The 17,793-nt window shown below is 38.5% G+C and overlaps 1 protein-coding gene across 3 annotated transcripts; it reads right to left on the bottom strand.

The window, feature by feature from the left end:
• Nucleotides 1–2,473: 2,473 nt before the first annotated feature.
• On the bottom strand, nt 2,474–16,882 carry LOC125906327 (leukemia inhibitory factor receptor). 3 transcript variants are annotated; one of them, XM_049604922.1, is made up of 17 exons: nt 16,623–16,882; nt 13,646–13,756; nt 13,314–13,364; nt 12,998–13,054; nt 12,767–12,881; nt 12,488–12,639; nt 12,243–12,382; nt 10,311–10,452; nt 10,035–10,123; nt 9,702–9,909; nt 9,416–9,601; nt 7,619–7,750; nt 6,199–6,360; nt 4,293–4,436; nt 4,082–4,163; nt 3,909–3,990; nt 2,474–3,684 (listed from the first exon to the last, which is right to left on the bottom strand). In XM_049604922.1, exons 2-17 carry the CDS (start codon nt 13,725–13,727, stop codon nt 3,220–3,222), a joined length of 2,289 nt encoding a protein of 762 aa, XP_049460879.1. In that variant the 5' UTR covers nt 13,728–13,756; nt 16,623–16,882; the 3' UTR covers nt 2,474–3,219. The 3 variants fall into 3 exon arrangements, with proteins under 3 accessions (XP_049460879.1, XP_049460881.1, XP_049460880.1); XM_049604924.1 differs by having other exon boundaries at nt 12,243–12,379; XM_049604923.1 differs by lacking the exon at nt 16,623–16,882 and having other exon boundaries at nt 13,646–13,821.
• Between the last annotated feature and the right edge of the window lie 911 nt (nt 16,883–17,793).

Raw genomic sequence — 17,793 nt, 5'->3', positions numbered from 1 at the left:
GTGTAAAGCAGGAATTGTGCTTGTAGTTTAGCAGAATTGGTTCAGGGGGTTGGTGCATGATATACATGCTGTGGTCATTGTGTCTCAAGTACCAGTATTTGTGTGTAAACAATTGAGAAAAACTATAAGTTCAGTGACTTAAGCAAATAATAACCCAGGCTTCTAATTGAAGTTTTATGGTAACTCTAGAAAGACAAGATAAAATGTGTCATATGTCAACAGTACTCTTGTCAGGCATCAAAATGTATTTGTTTACAACCTTTAAACTTTGGATTTTGTTGTTCCACCTCATTGTCAGACTCTGTTGGTCAGCTGTACTATTTTAGTGCAAGGAAACTGAGAATGAGAGGCAATTCAAATTTCTCACTAAACTAAGTGCTGGTGGTGGATCGGATACATGCCATTTAAACACCGACTCTTGTTCACTCCATTACTTCAGGTTTCTCCTTCTTTTCCACAGTCCAAGAGAACTGAGACTTGTTCACATTCGTGCGTCTCCCTGGAGTCTCCTCCATGTTTACTGACTACTATTTTGCTGCTTCCTGTTTGGTGCTGGAGATGCAGCTATTAGTTGTTAACAATTTTTACATCACTGAATTTCACAATTAGCATGAGCCGAGACTAAAAATGTACAACAAGAATAAATGTTTGATTTTATCAGAACATCAAGATGGGAAAAAGACAGACTCAAGGCAGCTTGTACTGAATTTTATGACCACCTACCAAATAAGTGATATCACCCGAGTGTGCACAAACTGAGGTAAAACTCGTGATTTTATTACAACACTGAAAATTTGTCTGCAAGTGTGAAATAGCTCGAAAAGTTGTTTGGTGGAAGGCCTGCATTAATGCACTTGCTGCAACTTGACAAAGAGGTGTTTCACTGTGAGCGATATATCTCAATGACAACTTGTGGATAGATTTCCATTAAATTTTGTGCAGAAATTCATGCTCCCCAGAGGATGGATCCTACTTTGGTGATCCCCAGTTTATTCCTCTTGGGTCACCATGATGTTGACTTTTTTTCAGTTAAATATCTCCACAGCTATTGGTTGGATAGGCCTGTTTTTATTTGTTTATGTTTTTTTTTTTGTTTGTTTGTTTTGATGGAAGACAATTTGACATGAAATGCATGGGTGTTAATAATAAAAAAGGATGATGGCTGAATTCCATACAGCTGTTTTGGTTTTAAGGCCCTAGTATTGTGTGTGCTGGCTCACTAGATTCCTGCAGTCTGTTGCATCAGCTACACGAAAGTTCACTCTGAAATTGCAATCCACACTAAACGTTACATTGAAACTAGTTAGACTGGTCGTAAAGCTGTGTCTGTTGTATCAAGGAGATGTAAGGTTCATCTTAGCTACTGTGGCGTAAAGTCTACACTAACCAAAATATTGTCACAGAAAATGACGTTTTCACTTCCTGTGGCCAATCAGTAAAAAGCACTATTCTAACAGACGAAAATAGCTGACGTTCATCACCAAATAACAACAAAAAGGTACATAAAGGGGGACAAAGCATTATGATTATGTGATAACACTACAACAACTGCGACTGATGACGTTGTTGGAACAAACACATAATGATAACCTACACTGGCAACTGTTGTAAATTAGTAGTTGTTAATTAGAAAGTTATCTAACCCTATATATTTACTTGCCAATCTGGCACAGAGGATATTTATATGTGATTTCCCGCTTACTTATATGTGTTACTTTATGCATTTTCCTTTGCATGTTTACAAACACCCTATTCAGTTTCAAGCATTTCTATTCTGAAAACAAAAAGCCCAAAATAACTTGTGGGTATAAACTATCACAGAGAATGCATGGCCACTGCAAAACAGCCACTATAATTCACTCCTCCTTATCTTTCAAATTATCGCACCTTCCAAAATGATGTGCCTTGAAAACTGGTATTTTATGTTGGACCTTACACCTACTAAGGGCTAGGTGTAAGATTTAAATTGTTACTTCTGTGTATGTTGGTATTTCAGCTTGTGCGACCCTTAAAATGTCAGGAACATGTAAACTCTGACCTTAGAAATTACAATCAAACAAGGCTACAATTGAACTTACACATAGCTGGTGCAACTCAGTCCTGCTCAGACTTGTTCATTGGCCTTGGTGTAACAGAAGACTATAATAGATCTCATTCACAGCAGACATTTTGACTTGTCATAGTAGGATAATCTCACACGTAAAACTGACTTTAGCAGTGGTTTAGTTCCATTAGGTGTCCCAGTAAGCTATTCCAGTGTGCCAGCATGCACAGTGCCAGGATCTCCCCCAAGTGGAATGCAGCTATCATTTTTATTAAATACACCTGTGCATAGCCTACTATGACAAGTCTAAAAGTCTGCAGTGAAAAAGGTCTATTGTACTATAAAACTTCAAATAGTAGCATGGGCTATTATTTGCTAAAATCACTGAAATCAAAAGGCTTACATTTGGGACAGGCGTCTTTATGGGGACAGGCCTTTTATTCCTTGAACACAAAACTGTTGCCCAGCAAACATCCGGAAATACAATCAGATTGTTTATTTAAACCAGTATGAGTATTGCTTTTTTAAAAATTAGGCTTCAGATAATATATCATTAATGAATCATTCATTTTATCTGGCTCTGGCAGACAGTGCATCAGAGAGAGAGAGAGAGAGAGAGAGAGAGTTACTGCACTCAAGGATTATGGCACCCAGCATACCGACACAACACCCCTTTATCCTGTTAAAACAATACTCACAACTTGGAATAGACACATAATTTGAGGTAGCCAACAACCCGGTTTTGTACATCCGAAGAACTTCTATTAAAAAAATCATGTCTGATTGTGACAGGCGTTTATTTTTCAAATGTGTAGCTAAGCCGGGCTAGTAAAAGGGACTGGGTGTTTAATTGGGACTAGGCTTTTAATTGAAGTTTTATGGTAAGTACCAAAAATGAGGACGGAGATGTATTAAGTCCAACGACTGCATTACAAAGTTTTAAACCAGCACATTAATGCTCACTGAGTAGTACAGTAGTACAGAAATGAGCAGAGATGTTGATGTGAATGGACAGAGGAGAATGTTCAAGTAGTGCGGATTTCCCTCACAGTGCACCTCCAGTTCTCTAGGACTGCCAAAAAGAACTCATTTAATTCAAACATTCATGCACAGTAGTTCTTATGACCCTGTGTTCTTCAGTCTCCACAGTCCAGTTCCAAACTGTTCTCACAAAATCAAAACATCTCCTTGCTGTCCGAGTTCGGACTGGTGCTAAATTGCCCTATATAGTGCAGTCCTGATTTTACCACAGTCAAGTCTGTGTCCTCTGGTTCGCTTTCCATGGCTTGACTAACTGATGTATTCACTGGTATGCCTGGAGGCATCCCCTGCTGAAACATCTCCATTGTTGTGTAATCACTTGAAAAGGTGAAAGGAGAACTCTGGGGATTTGTCCGTTGGACATCCGGTAATGTTTCTGTGGTAATGTCAGGTGAGATATCTCCTGTTGCATCCTCAGTGTCCCCTTGGATCCAGTTACAAGTCATTTCTGGTGAGTCTACGTCATCTTCTGAGGCGTGGAGAAGCGGTATCATTGATGGTAGAGTGCTAGCAGGGATCACATCTTCTTTTTCTACTATCTGAAGACTGTTTGTGTCCCATTCCTCCACCTTCAGAGTGTTGAGGGACTCTAGTAGTTCCTGAGTGATGTAAAAATGACATCTTCAAAATTAAAAACTAAAAAATTAAATTAAAATAAATTCTTTATTACAACATACATCTGGCAAACAGTTTTTAGTGCAGCAGTAGGAGGTCTGCAGAATGCTGTATGTTCTTATTTACATAATTTGATATCTTTCATTCTGGCTGGTAGCTTGATGTTAAAATTGGTTGCACAGTTTTTGAAAGCACAAATGACACTTACCCGTTCAAAGGGACCTTCCATTTTCTGCATGGCATTGCTGTTTCCAGGGCTAGGTATGCTTGGCCAAAGGATGACTTTAGCTCTAGATAAAATACAAAGCGTAGAGTAGATATATTTATTTACCCATGTTGAAAATGAATGACAGCTGTAAGACAGTGACAGGCATACTGTACCTTTTTATTATTGGAGATCCAAATATTAGCACAGAGGCCACAACTGCGACGACTGCGATGACAGCACTGAAATTAAAAGATCCTATGAAGTGGGGAGAAGGCAAGAAATATACAAAAAGTAAGGATGTGGGGGCTTTTTTTTGCAATTATTAGTATCAAAAATTCAGTTTTAGGAATGATTATTGGGCAAAAGATGTTTCATTGATATTACCTTCATTTGTTTTAAAGATACATGTTGCTTTGCTTCGTACTCCTTCTCCTGCCCGGGTAAAACCTGATATCTGGACTTGATATGCTGTGCCACTCTTGAGGTCTCCCAGTTCATAGTTGTTAAACAATGGATCCACTGTAATATCTGCAATCAAAGAGTGACAGTTTTCAGCATATACATATGTAACTTGGACATGTGCTTTAAAGTTGGACTGAATTTCCAGTTTTTACTATTTGATTATTTACACTTGGCAGAACAGTTGTGGACCATGCCAGTAGCAGGGTGGCTGTAGGGATGGCAACATGGGTCAGACGGTTGGGCCTCAACTTTGATTCAGACTGAAATATCTCAACATTTACGTGTAATCGTACCAACCTTGAAGTGCCAAAAACTGCAGTTCATCAAGTGGCCACTTGAGGCTCACTCCAACAGCGAGTTAATCCCCATACAGTACCATGTTAGAATGAACAACTTTACAGCAAAAATAAACATGTTTACAGCCTGGAACAGGAAATGGCTTTGTTCTCTATAGCTAATTTACCCCTTCATGAAAAACTGTAGGGGGGTGTAACTGGCTGTCTGTGGATAGCGTCCCAAAAATATTTAGAAAGTCTTAAAAAGCCACACAATTACATCATTTTATCCCCAGTAAGTTAGCAAAGAGCTTAGCTGTAAAATAACTGCTTGGCCAGTAGAAGTTAGCCTTGACTTGCGAAAATCTAGTGCGCATACTCAATGGGCCCAGTGATTTGGGAACACAAACCAATGGATGACTTCATGGTGGCTATGTCCATTATTCCATTTCCTCCATTTTTTTTTCTTTAGTCTTTAGTCTTTTTGTATACATTCTATGACTCGAACTGACATTCATGGTCCCCAGAGGATAAATCTGCATGATGTTGGTCATTCCCTGATGTTCTTAGTCATGCCATTAGCAGGTTGAAGTTTACATTTATTCAGTAAAATATATCAGCATCTACCCCACAGACTGCCACAACATTTTGTACAGGCATTCATGGCTCCTACATGATGAATCAGACAGTGGTGATCCCCTGCCTTTTCCTCTAGTGCCACCATGAGGTTGGCATTTTTTGGTTTTGAGTGAAACGTTTTGCCAACTATTAGACTGATTTAAATTAAATTTGGTACACACATTCTTGATGAAGCATACCTACTCTGGTGATCCCCTGGTTTATGACCAAATATCTGCAAACTAAGGACATTCCCACTAGCAAGGTAAATTTGATACCTTTAGCATGTTAGCATTGTCATTTTTAGCTCACAGAGCAACTAGTCTTATTAACAAAGCACTTTCACATCAGCAAATCCTGTCATCTAGTCAGAGGCATTGTGTTGTTGGGAAGTCTTTGAATGTAAGCAGCACATTGATTATTGCCCATGTTACGCCACTTGTCAAACCCATTACAATAGGTTGCTAGCTGTAGAATGTACATAAGATAATAAGAGGCATAGCTTTAGGCCAAACAGTTATATATGCCAACACTGAGGGTTTATACAGTGTGCCTGGATTGTTCAAACAAACTTTGACAAACAAGTCCCAAAGAGAAGGGATGTTTGCAGGCTAACAGCAGTGTCAGCCAATGCATCAAATATTGTGTCAGATCACTAAAGAGACCAACTTAGACCAGCTGCTAATGGCACAGTGGCTTTTTACTGATAAAGTTTGTATATACTGTCAGCCTTTGAACTTCCCTCTGTTCACAAATGTCTAGAAACTGACACAGAGGGGAACAAACCAGCGGGCAGACAGGAAATCCACTGAGAATAATGGATTCAGAGGCTGTGTGTCTGTGACGTCACAGTTTGCATTTATGGATTAGCCAAAACAACAAGGATAAAAGTTTATGAGTGAGTAGCGATTCAGTTTAAGATGGATAGTGCTTACATCTTTCTGTGCTCACCCCCCTGTGGTGGTACTCCGTGTAGTAGATTATGTAACCCAGTAGAAAACCTCTGATGTCTTCCTTTGGGATGGGCAACCACTTCAGCACCACTGAATTCAGCGTTACATTGTAGCTGCTGATGTTTGCAGGACCACTGACTGGAGCTTTGGGAGCACAAAATCAAGAAGTCAGAATGTTTTTTTATGGATAGAATAAAAAAAGGAACAAACAGTATTGGCCTATTAGAGATTATCTCTATCCTTGTTTTAAACCATGCTAACGGTTTAGCTCTTGGGATGCCAGTATTGGTCAGTTGGTCCACCACTTTGGTCCAGACTGAAATATCACACAACTGTTTGATTGATTGTCATGGAATTTTGTACAGATATTCGTGGTCCCTAGGGATGAATACTAATGATTTCAGTGATATCTTGACTTTTCTTTGAGCACACAAGTTTCATGTATCTAGTGAAATATCTCTACATCTGCAAAATGGATTATTACAAAAAGCTATGTCCAGATATTCATGTTACCAAGGGGATGAATCTTAATGCCTTTGGTGATCTCCTGACTTCTCTTGTTGCACAACCAGCAGGTTGATATTTGAAATGTCTCAACAACTGTTGGATGGATTGCCGTGAAATCTGATGAAGACATTTGGGATTTTTGTGACTTTTCATCATCAGATCCATTAGGCCAATACCGTGTTATGACTCCTATGCCTGTGGGCGGACGCACCATGTTCTCGGGTTGTCCGTCCTATTCTCGTGAACATACTATCTCAAGAATGCCATGAGGGAATTTCTTACACTATGGCACAAATGTCCACTTGGGCTTAACGAGTAAGTAGGATTTGTTGGTCAGAGGTCACTGTGACCTCACAAAACATGTTTCTGGCCAAACTGAAGCATTCATATACTAATTATGACAACATTTCACAGAAATGTCTAATAAAATAAAATGATGAAGTGATGACATTTTGTATCCAAAAGGTCAAAGGCTCAAAAGGTCACTTCATTGTAACATCATAAAACATCTGGCCATTATTCAACATCATAACTCAGGAACAGAAAGAGAGACATTTGGTCAGATACTGAGTTGGTGACATTAATCTGTGCTAACTGTTTAGATCTTCTGTGCTATTGGGTTGAAGGTGTGTGTTGAGCATCCATGTTTTAGAATATGTAGTGTCTCTGCAGCACCATTCTTATCCTATTTGAAGCATTGTCAACTGTCTTAGCTACATATGAGTCTGGACAGACAAAGATGTAAACTGTAACTGCAACTTGACTGGCTTGTGGAGACATACAACTGCAAGGCAGTAATTCTAGTCTTTACAATGAGCACCAAAGCCTCACAGTTAGCCTTGTTTATTCCAATGACATTATGCAGTAGTGGGAAGGTAGTAGGCCCAGGACTTACATCCTTCAATGAAATAAAACTGTGTGCTCCCATAGGTGTTCTCACTGTTGTTGACGCGCTTCATGTTGCAGGTGTCCTTGTCTGGCCGAGTGTGCAGAGTGATGTTGTATCTCTGATATGGCTCCAAACCCTCTGGGGATTTAAACCAAATGGATTATCGCAGAAACAGGAAACAAAATATATTTCATCATATATCAAAATCGAAACTTCCATAAATTATGTTTGAATAAAACTGGTGCATGATTAATGTTTTTCACAGTCATGTTGAGGCACTCTGAGTACTAAGTTGTGGTTCAGGAAACACTGGGGTCTGCTTTGTTAACATTTTATTGAAACCACAATCTTTCTCTAACCCGAACCAAATGACTTTTGTTGCCTAAACCTGGCCACAAATGGGACTCAGGACATGAATCCTGGTCTCCGGAAAGTCCTCTGCTTTCTTGACCTGCACTTATCTGCTGTTAAAACATCTGATCATCATTAACTTTTTTGTTGAGGGTAACATTTTAGTTTTAGAATATCAAAAGTAAAGTGGCTTTTGAGAGTGACTTAACGTATTATGAAACTGATAGATGGCAATATTGGTAATGTGTTACTTCTAGTTAAAGGAAAAGTGTGTACGATTTCGGGGTATTTAGTGGCATATGGTGGTGAGGACTGCAGATTGCAACCAGCTGAAACTTCTCCCGGTTAGAATTCCTTTGGAGCTCATTGTTTCGGAGGTTTTTACCAGGAGCTGAATTATTCTCAGAGGTCTCTTCCTCTCTGGAGACGGGCCGCTAGCCCAGCACCTGCTAATATGTGCTCACCTTTTTTCCTTGATATTTTAAGATTCAGACATTCAGGAGGTTTTTATCTGAAGCGGAATTATCTGCAGAGTTCTCTTTCCCTCCAAAACCCACGGACCTGGTGATTTAAACCAGTAAAAAAAAAGCAGTTTTTCCAGCTACCTAGAGCCAGTGTTTGGTTTGTCTGTATTGGGCTACTGTAGAAACATGGCAGTGGAATACTGTAAAGTGACCTCCCTTTGTTGATATAAACTACAAACTGGACCTTTCATACACACAAGAATCAGTTACATTCTGCATGCTCTTATATCAATTTTGATGTAAGATTTGGAAGTCTGTGAGGAGTGATGGTAGCTGGCTAACATAATTTCATCACAAAGTTGGGTCAAATGTGAGCAGGGTTGGTTAGAATATATGCCAACAATTGGAACAGTAACAGTATGACTGTATTTTGAGATATTAAAACTCTTTTGAAAGCTTAAAAACAATTATCATATTGTCAACTATTATTATTGTGAAAGGCCAATGGCAACAGTAAGCAGACATTCCTACTGTTGAATTGTCAAAAAGTATTGTTTGGTTCTAAAAATGGGCATATTCATGATTTATGGTTCTTGTTTGAAATCAATGTTTAAACAGTTTCTGTTGATTTCTTCATTATTTTATAACTGTATCATTTTAGCATTGTGCCAACCGAGTCCCTACTGGGGCTTGGTTGGCACAGTGTCACAACATGACTTTAATCACTTATCAACAAACATTAGAAAACATATGTGTACGTAAAGACATATTCATTTAAAGCCGAGACCTTAACCTTTCATTTCATGCTGGTAGAGCAAAGCGTGAGAACTGTGTGAACCGATCCTTGTCTCCCCTACATCCCTCCTTTCACCACAGAAGATAATCTAGTTACATTTTCTTCAAAATGTACTTGGCAAAACAAATTCATAGCATGTAAACAGAATTACTAGGAGACAGGGTTGACCAAAATTTGTGTATGTTTCCACACCTGGTAAATGATATAAAGTCCTATAGTTGTTTGCGTTCTCATAAAAGGACTTGTAGTTGACTTTATGTCCCTTCTTTATCCACTCCACAGAATAGCAGACATATTTTTTGATGAGATTGTCTTTCCAGTAGATAGTGAAAGATGTATTGCTGTGGACTGTCACATTCAGCTTCTCATTTCTCATACCTGAGGGGACAAATTTATAACAAGTTTTAAATCTAACATTATGGTTCAGTAGACCCAAAAGTGACACCTGCTCAGAAAATACAAAAAGTTGACAACTCACTGGGCATGTCTTCTCGCTGTGGTATTGCCTGGCTTACAGCTGGGGAGGTGCTCACGTTGTTAACAGCACTGATGTTGAGATGATATGCTGAATATGAGAGATTCAGTCGGATTTCAGGCTTAGTGACGTTTATCTGCTCACGTGGGGCCTCTCCTGAAGCTTTCCCGACTGTCACATAGTAGCGGTCATGCAGCTCTTCGGCAGAAAACTAACACACAGGGTCACTTTTATTATTATAATAATACACATCAGCCCGGCTACACATATGATATATTCCTTGTTTTATGTCATGTGGAAGGGACATTTGAGGAGATACATTTAAAAAAAACCTACCTTCCAGGTTAAAGAAAGCAGCCGGTGACCTTTTGCCCCTGCAATGTCAGTATCCTCAAGGCTGACAATGACAGGCTGTGTTGTCAGTTCTGGAAGAGGTTACATAGGTTACAATACATGGCTTCAGCTCCTTTTTCCTACTCTCATAACCATGTAGTGAAGTAAAAGAATTGTTTTTAAAAACATTTATCTTGCATAGTCAACAAAATAGATAGAAACTGCTTCTTTTTTAATGTTAGATTTAGTTTAAGCCAGTAAAGTAGAAAGCAAACTGACCTGATGGGACAGTATAGGCTTCACTCCATGCACACTCTGAGCAGGTTTCATTGTTGACACACTGTATCTGTACAGTGTAGACCAGCGAGGAGTTTAGACCCTTCACAGTACAGATCTCTCTATTCTGGGATCGGGAGGATGTCTGTGAATGACATAGACATTATTGAAGGCCTTTTGTGAAAGATATGTAGTCGGTAGTTAAAATAATGACCTTCATTTAATCAGGTCAATCTCAGAGGCGTGAGAACAGTGGAGGAAAAAGCACACACAGCCATAAACATACTGATACTATCAGACACAATCACACACCCCTTTAAGGTGAAATTTAAGGGGAACTCCATAGATGTGACACATAAAGGGCAGTTTACTCATCTTAAAGAGCACTGCTCAGCTGGTGAAAACAACTGTTTGATGTCTTCTGTCACTTTGGAGTGAGCTTTACAAAGTTTGATAACTGCGTTTAGTGCTTATAAGCTGTAGACTTTATATAAAGATGGACAACGCATCTCCACTTCCTCCCACTGTACAAAAAATGAAGCCAAAATATTGTGTATATGGCCACTGACATCTTGCGCCAGTGACATAATTTGGAGCCAGAGTCAGTATTGCGTTCCACCAATCCTGAGCAGTGCCACTGACCACGAGCACAAAAATGGGCACGCACAGCTGATGATGTCAAACCCCCTTTTTTATAGCATCAAATAGCTAATTAAAAGCAAGCTGACCACAAAAACAAACTATTGAACTTGTGGGAAATTTATTTGACATGTACTTTGTGTTATGGCATTGTCGTAACTTGTTTTCCTAGTGTTTCCTTGTGTTTCCCCTTCCCTATGTTCCTGTCTGTCCTCTTCTCCCTGTTTAGTTTTGTCTGTGTGCTGTGTGCCGTGTCCCATGCTTGGGTTTCCCTTGAGTTCCTAACAATTTGATCTTTTAGTTTGGCCCATGTTATATCGGCTAACATGAAGGGGACGGGGTTTACAACCTATACTGCAGCCGGCTGAGCTGTAATGCTAGCTAGCTCAGTGAAGCTAGTCAGTTAGCAGTAGATGCATGCTTCCCTCTGTGAGGTGATACAGTTGGCGGGTGTAGAGTGCTTAAGAGAAAAAAGTTCTCTCATGAAACTGCTCCCAACAAGGTCTGTGGATTATCTTTAGTAACCGCGTCATGATTTCGGGAAAGAGATGTGACTGTTGAGTTTTTTTGTAGATTTACACATGCTTTTTGGTAACCCTCTGAAAACTGCTTTTGTTTTTCAAAAACGGTCAAGCTGATACTTTCATATACTACAATCTTCTCAGAGGTGTCAATGATGTAGTAACATCCGCAATATTTTTTGCTTGCAGAAGGAGATATGGTTGTCCTGAAAATCATGACAAGGTCTGTCATGAAACTGCTCCCAACAAGGTCTATGGATTATCTTTAGTAGCCGCGTCGTGATTTCTGGAAAGAGACATTGCTGCTGAGTTTCTTAAATGTGTTTTGTTTGGCTGAGTGCCCTCTAGTTCCATTATATTGGAGAGAAGGCAGACGTCTCTACCGCCAATAACTCCAGCACTCACAACTCACACCAAAACAATCTAGATAAACAGCACTACAGGGAAGAGGAAAGATATGTATTTGCGATTTAGGGGTGAACTGTCCCTTTAAGAAGAGATGGTTCAGTTGCAGACTAGAAATACATAAGTACTTCTCTTCTTGTTTCTAAAGGGAGCAAACTTACTCTTTCATATAGTAGGTAATGACAAGTATGATATTTGTCTGCTGTAAAAGTTGAGAGCAGCATGTGTAGCCGAGTAAAGACTTATTTTTTGTTTCACAATGATATTCAAAGCTTCAAGAGACAAACATGCTTTATTCTGATATAGGAAAGCCATTTTTATCTTTAGTTTCTGTGCTAGAATTCAACATGAAGTTTAAAGTAACACTGACCTCGTTCCATAACAGGCTGTCCAGGGCTTTATATCTCACAGAGTAATCTGTGATGGCCTTTGTTCGCCAGCTTACATTCATGACTAGTGTTCCAGAATGGCGGCGGAAGGACACGATATGTGGAGGACCACATTGCACTGCTAATTAAAAAAGAAAAAAGAAGAAGATTCAGTGAGAGATTTTATTATCAAAAGGTGGAAATCGAAATTTAAATATTTTTTTCAGAATATATATTGTGGACTTACACATTCTTTTTGGTAACCCTCTGAAAACTGCTTTTGTACAATTTGTGGATTTGCTGCTCTTTTCAAAAACCTCAACGGTCATACTGATACTTTCATATACTGAGATCTCTTCAGAGGTGTCAGTGATGTTGTAGTAACGTCTGCAATATTTTCTGCTTGTAGAAAGAGAAATGGTTTGAAAATTTGTCCTGAAAAATCATGTCAAGTGTGTTATTAATATGTAAAATGGAAGGGAAAAGGAGGAAGCATAAAACTTAGTAAAGAAGAAATCCTGCTCACGGTGGTTGTATTATGATGAGTGTGTATGTCTTTTCTGATGCATGGTTTCCAGGTTTCCACATGCAGTTTACGCTACCACGTGTTTTATAAAAACACTCTAAATCATGGACTCCATCTGAAAGACAGAGGAAGAAACAAAGCAGTGCGCAGTAAAAGTTAAGTTTTTTTTTCCCAGTCTCTTTTATTTTACAGCTGATGATTCAATCTTGGGTGACTCAGATGTGTCTTTACCTTGGTGAATGTCACATTGCTTATATACAGATGCAATGGTCTTTACAGTGCATTTCCCTGGAACATAATATGAATATGATGTGAAACTAGATCAGTAGATGAGATATTATTATTATTATTCTCAGTGTGCCATTTTTACAAAAAATGCCTTCACTCACAGTGGAAAAACACAACTCTAAATAAGATACCACTTTTAGGAATGTATTTTATAATATTTGTGGGAGGTTTTTTGCAGAAAAATAGGCAACACTGATATTTGAACAGCAGTTCATGATTAATAAGTTGAAGTGTTGTGACAAAAAGTACAATATCCTACCTGAATTTGAAGCTTGAGAGGAGAGTATAGTGTGGTAAACAAGGATCAGACCTTGAATGTGAGTAACAACAGATCGCTTTAAGCAAAATCTGCCATGAATGCTGAATACAAGAAGTTGTTTGAATTATATAATAGAGTAGTTCACAGAACAGTCCCCCAGAGCTTCTAAAATGTAATATGGTAATGGATTTCATTCATTAGAAAGACAAATAAATAGGCTGAAAACGTACAAAAAACATGAAAATGATTCACTGTTCTCCATAAAATGCCTAAAGTTAGCATTTATTACTAACAAAAAATAAATTAAAAATTGAAAATTAAAGACCACTTACCAACAATGAAAAAGTATGAATGGTTTCCACCAGAAGGAAATTTTGGGTCTAAATAATCAAACTGAAATCCACTGCCAACCATGTTGCCTGGGACTGCCTCAAAGACTGAAACTAAGAAGAAAAGAGAGTGGGTTTGAGGTAAGTATCACACCTACATTCTGCTGCCGTTTACAGCCATGATGCACACAGTAGCTGCTCACTGAGAGTGAATGAGGAGGAAACTTTTTTTGGGAGTAATAGTGTCAGCGTGGAGGGGCGGGGACTCATTTTAATACAGTTCATTGGACTCATAGAGAATAAACTGACAGCAGGTCCCCTGGAGTTTGCAGAAAAACGGTCATCTACTTTGTACTTCTTCTTTCTGCATAGCATGTGATGTACCATTTAACACTCAGATATGGAGGAGGTGCCTTACAAAGCAAGAGAAGTGACTGTAAAGTAACAGTACACAAGGCTGTCTGATTTATAGAATTTCTCTTTCCTCTGAGGGGCTACTGAAAACAAACTCTCTAAGGTTGGCTGTGGCTCAAAGCATGAAGACAAATGACTCTTTGTCCTGTGATTTCAGGAATCCTTCATGCTTGTTTTGCTTTCAAAGAACTGAATGTTATTTTGCATTTGAAAGTCACAAATTGTGCCACGCTTAATGACAGAGGTTTCACAGGCGTTTCATTTTAAATCAGAAATGGGCTAATATGAGTGTTTCAACAATGTTTCAGAGAACAGTTAGCTCCTATCGCTTTGTATAAATGAATGGTGTTAGGATGCTGTAGTAGAACGAATGAAATCTTGGTATTAAGAGCATGCTCTGTTGAGATTTCCTGTATGGTAAAAATAGTCACAGTTATTTTAATGTGTGTGGATACCCTCATTCACAGCAGACACAATAACAGAAAATACTGCATCACATGGATTATTAGTAGCTACACGTCAGACAAGTATTTTGTACTTAATATTTCACTTTATTATCAACTATATCATGTTCAAAGAGAAGAAATACAAACAACTAATAATAATCAATTTTTTTGTCGTTTGTTTTGCTTTGTTTAAATGGAGGATACATTTTAAACTCAGATCAGATTTACTACAGATCTTGAGTAGTATCTTCAGTAGTTAATGTGTAAATTATTTCATTTAATAGTAATAGAGAATCCAATACATTAACGACATGCTTAATGCATATAAAAAATACTGTTTTTTTGATGATTTAATGAGTTTGTGTCTCACTTTGGTCCAATGTCCTTATTTTAAAAAAATCTTAAAATTCTGTCTACTCCTTCTCCTTAACCTCCTGAGACCCCAGCTTTTGTTTGATGTGCATTGTTTAATTTCATCTAGCTATCTGGGAATTTAAGGACCTGGTAAGTATATATGAATATAAAAACCAAGTATTGTTGTTGAACAGTATAGTTTTGGGGAAGAAATGATGTCCTCATACGGGGACACTGGGTTTATTTTTGTGAGTGTGATTTGTTCGTTTTGAAACTCTATATGAATTTTCCCTGTTCCACATTCCAGGCTGGGATTGTCTTTTTGGTCTGTAGGAACAGTCACCTTGTTGTACAATGTGAAACGCTGCGATAATAAAATAATTGAGTCCCAATGTTTGTACGCCATATCAAACTACAAACATTATTAAGCATAAATAAAAGTAAAGTTTCAACCCAAAATGCGATCAGGTTCTGTACCTTGTCCACTTTTGTGTTGGGTTTAGTTCTAGACTGACTTTGCAGTGATGGCCACCATATTGTTTTTACATGGATTAGTATATTGTGCTTTTGCTACAACATTATGGTACAGAAAAGTGTCCACAGACAAAGGCAACAGTTGAGGTGCAAAAATCTCAAAACTTAATGTCCCCATATAAGGACGCAGGGTCGTAGGAGGTGAAAATAACAAGGAGAGTGAGATCTCAGCAAGTAAAGTGCCTATAGAAGGTCTGACCATTTCTTGGAAAAGGGTTCCTCCTTTCTATGAATTGCATGCATTCAGTGAGCTTTCAAGATACTGAAAAAGGAGAATGATTATTTGAGTCACACACAAACACTGCATTCTTTCTGGTTTGAAAAAAACAAGCATATGACTTGAACACATTTAATCATACAGGCATGGTTTCTATTCCAGTGTTCAAACACTGAGACTGGTCTTTTCAGTAAAGTAGGAAACATTTCATATGCAGCAGTTAAACCTTTGAAGTGAAACATATTTGCATATTCATAGATCCAGGACTTTAGGAGTTTTACTGTAGCTAAAGGTCCAATGTAAGATTTAGGGGGATATACTGGCAGACATAGAATAGAATATAATAACTATGTTTTCCTCAGTGTATAATCATCTGAAAAAAGAATTGTTGTGTTTTTGTTGTGGTCCAGTTTATATCTACATAGGGAGCAGGTCCTTGTCTACAGAGATTGCAATAATGCACCACCATGTTTCTTCAGTAGCCCAGAATGGACAAATCAAATACTGGCTCTAAATAGAGCCACTCACCCTTTTCCATTTTTCCATAGGCCACCATAGTAAGCAGCCCCTCTGCAATGGGCAGCGTTAAAGAAACATTGATTTTTAACAAATAACTGCTTTGTTTAGTGTTTTTACTGGTTTACATTACTGATTGCCTTTGTTTTGGAGAGAAAGAGACTGCTGTGGAAAATTCATCTCCTGATAAAAGTCTCCTCCTTCTCCTCCTTCTGGATCTTAAATTACCTGAGAAATAATGTGAGAACACATGAAACTGCTTTATTCAGTGTTCTTACCAGTTTATATCACCAGGTCCATTTGTTTTCATGAGTAGAGGAGCCCTTCCTGAACAATGAACACTGAAGGAATACTAACTGGGAAAAGTTTAAGCTGGTTGCAATCTGTAATCCTAACCACAAGATGCCAATAATTCCTCCTAAATTTTACACACTGGACCTTTGATTGAAGCTTTTTCCATATCGAACACAAATTATTGTTTAAAAGAAAATCCTCTTACCTTTGGTGCTGTAAATGAGTCTAGATTGTTTTGGTGTGAGTTGCTGAGTGTTGGAGATATCAGCTGTAGAGACGTCTGCCTTCTCTCTTTCTAATGAAACTAGATGGCGCTAGCTTGGGGTCCTCAAAGCGCCAGAAAAATACATTTGAAAAACTCAACAGCAATGTCTCTTTCCAGAAATCATGACCCAGTTACTCAAGATAATCCACAGATGTTGTTGTGAGCAGTTTAATGTAGGAACTATTCCTTCTACCGAACTACACCCGTCAGCTGTATCAAAATACAGAAGGAAGTGTGTCATCTAGTATTGAGGAGAAGGCAGACATCTCAAGGGCCGAGGTCTCCAACACCTATACACCAAAATAATTTAGACTGGTTACTAGCACTACAGGAAAGAGGAGATATATGTATTTTTGTCTTGGGGTGAGCTATCCCTTTAAGTTCTTGGAGAACTGTATGAGAAGAAGCAGGCTGCACCTGTACTCAGAGGTTTTATGAAAATGAAAACATGGTAACAACAAGCATGTGCAAATGCATACATGTGATCACATGTAGGTTTAACTACCCATGTATTTTTAGCTGCATGTTCCTCCTTCAGTGCCGACGTGTGAGCACACAGGAAGCTCAGTTCTCAGCTCACTGGCCCACTTTGGCCTGAAAAACATCATTAATGCTACATATCATTATCCCCTATCATAACACCGCACGTACACCCTGTATCATCTGTAAGTCTGACCCTCAGCTGTTGTGTATGACTTTCATTTCTGTGGGCTTACTGCCCATGTTTTTTTGTTTTTTTTTTTACAACAACAAATCTAACTCAGAAATGTTTTGCTGGAGGTAGTACGTGTTTTAAAAAAAGCAGTGATTAAAATTAGAAAAGAACATTTTGACGAGTCTTGCCACAGGAAACACATTTCCGCTAGATAAGTTAGATGCCCTCTGCCTACTCATGTTTTTCTCTTACGTTAATTCCCCACCTTTACCCTTATCATCCCTTTAGATCAGCAATGTGCTGTAACTTACTTGCATGCTGCAAGAGTTGAAAGATCATGTGGGTTCCTCTTGTGGCATTTTGCTTTGATCAGGATTCTTTATTCTTAGTTTTAAAATGAGTGCTCTCTCACAGAGCAAAGGGCTTAGTAATCATTTCAGTAAAATGATGTTTGTC

The sequence above is a fragment of the Epinephelus fuscoguttatus genome, linkage group LG18 (assembly GCF_011397635.1).
Source record: "Epinephelus fuscoguttatus linkage group LG18, E.fuscoguttatus.final_Chr_v1".
NCBI lineage: Eukaryota > Metazoa > Chordata > Actinopteri > Perciformes > Serranidae > Epinephelus > Epinephelus fuscoguttatus.
Note: the sequence above shows the minus strand (reverse complement) of the source record. Positions and strands in the feature narration are given on the sequence as shown.

Bases quoted from the DNA above. Each gene is read 5' to 3' on its own strand.
- LOC125906327 (XM_049604922.1), bottom strand. From the start codon at position 13,727: ATGGTTGGCAGTGGATTTCAGTTTGATTATTTAGACCCAAAATTTCCT. The intron at 10,453-12,242 runs GTCAGTGTTACT...TGTCATTCACAG, and splicing joins ACAGCCTGTTATGGAACGAG to ACATCCTCCCGATCCCAGAA. The intron at 7,751-9,415 runs GTGTGGAAACAT...TTAAATCCCCAG, and splicing joins GACTTTATATCATTTACCAG to AGGGTTTGGAGCCATATCAG.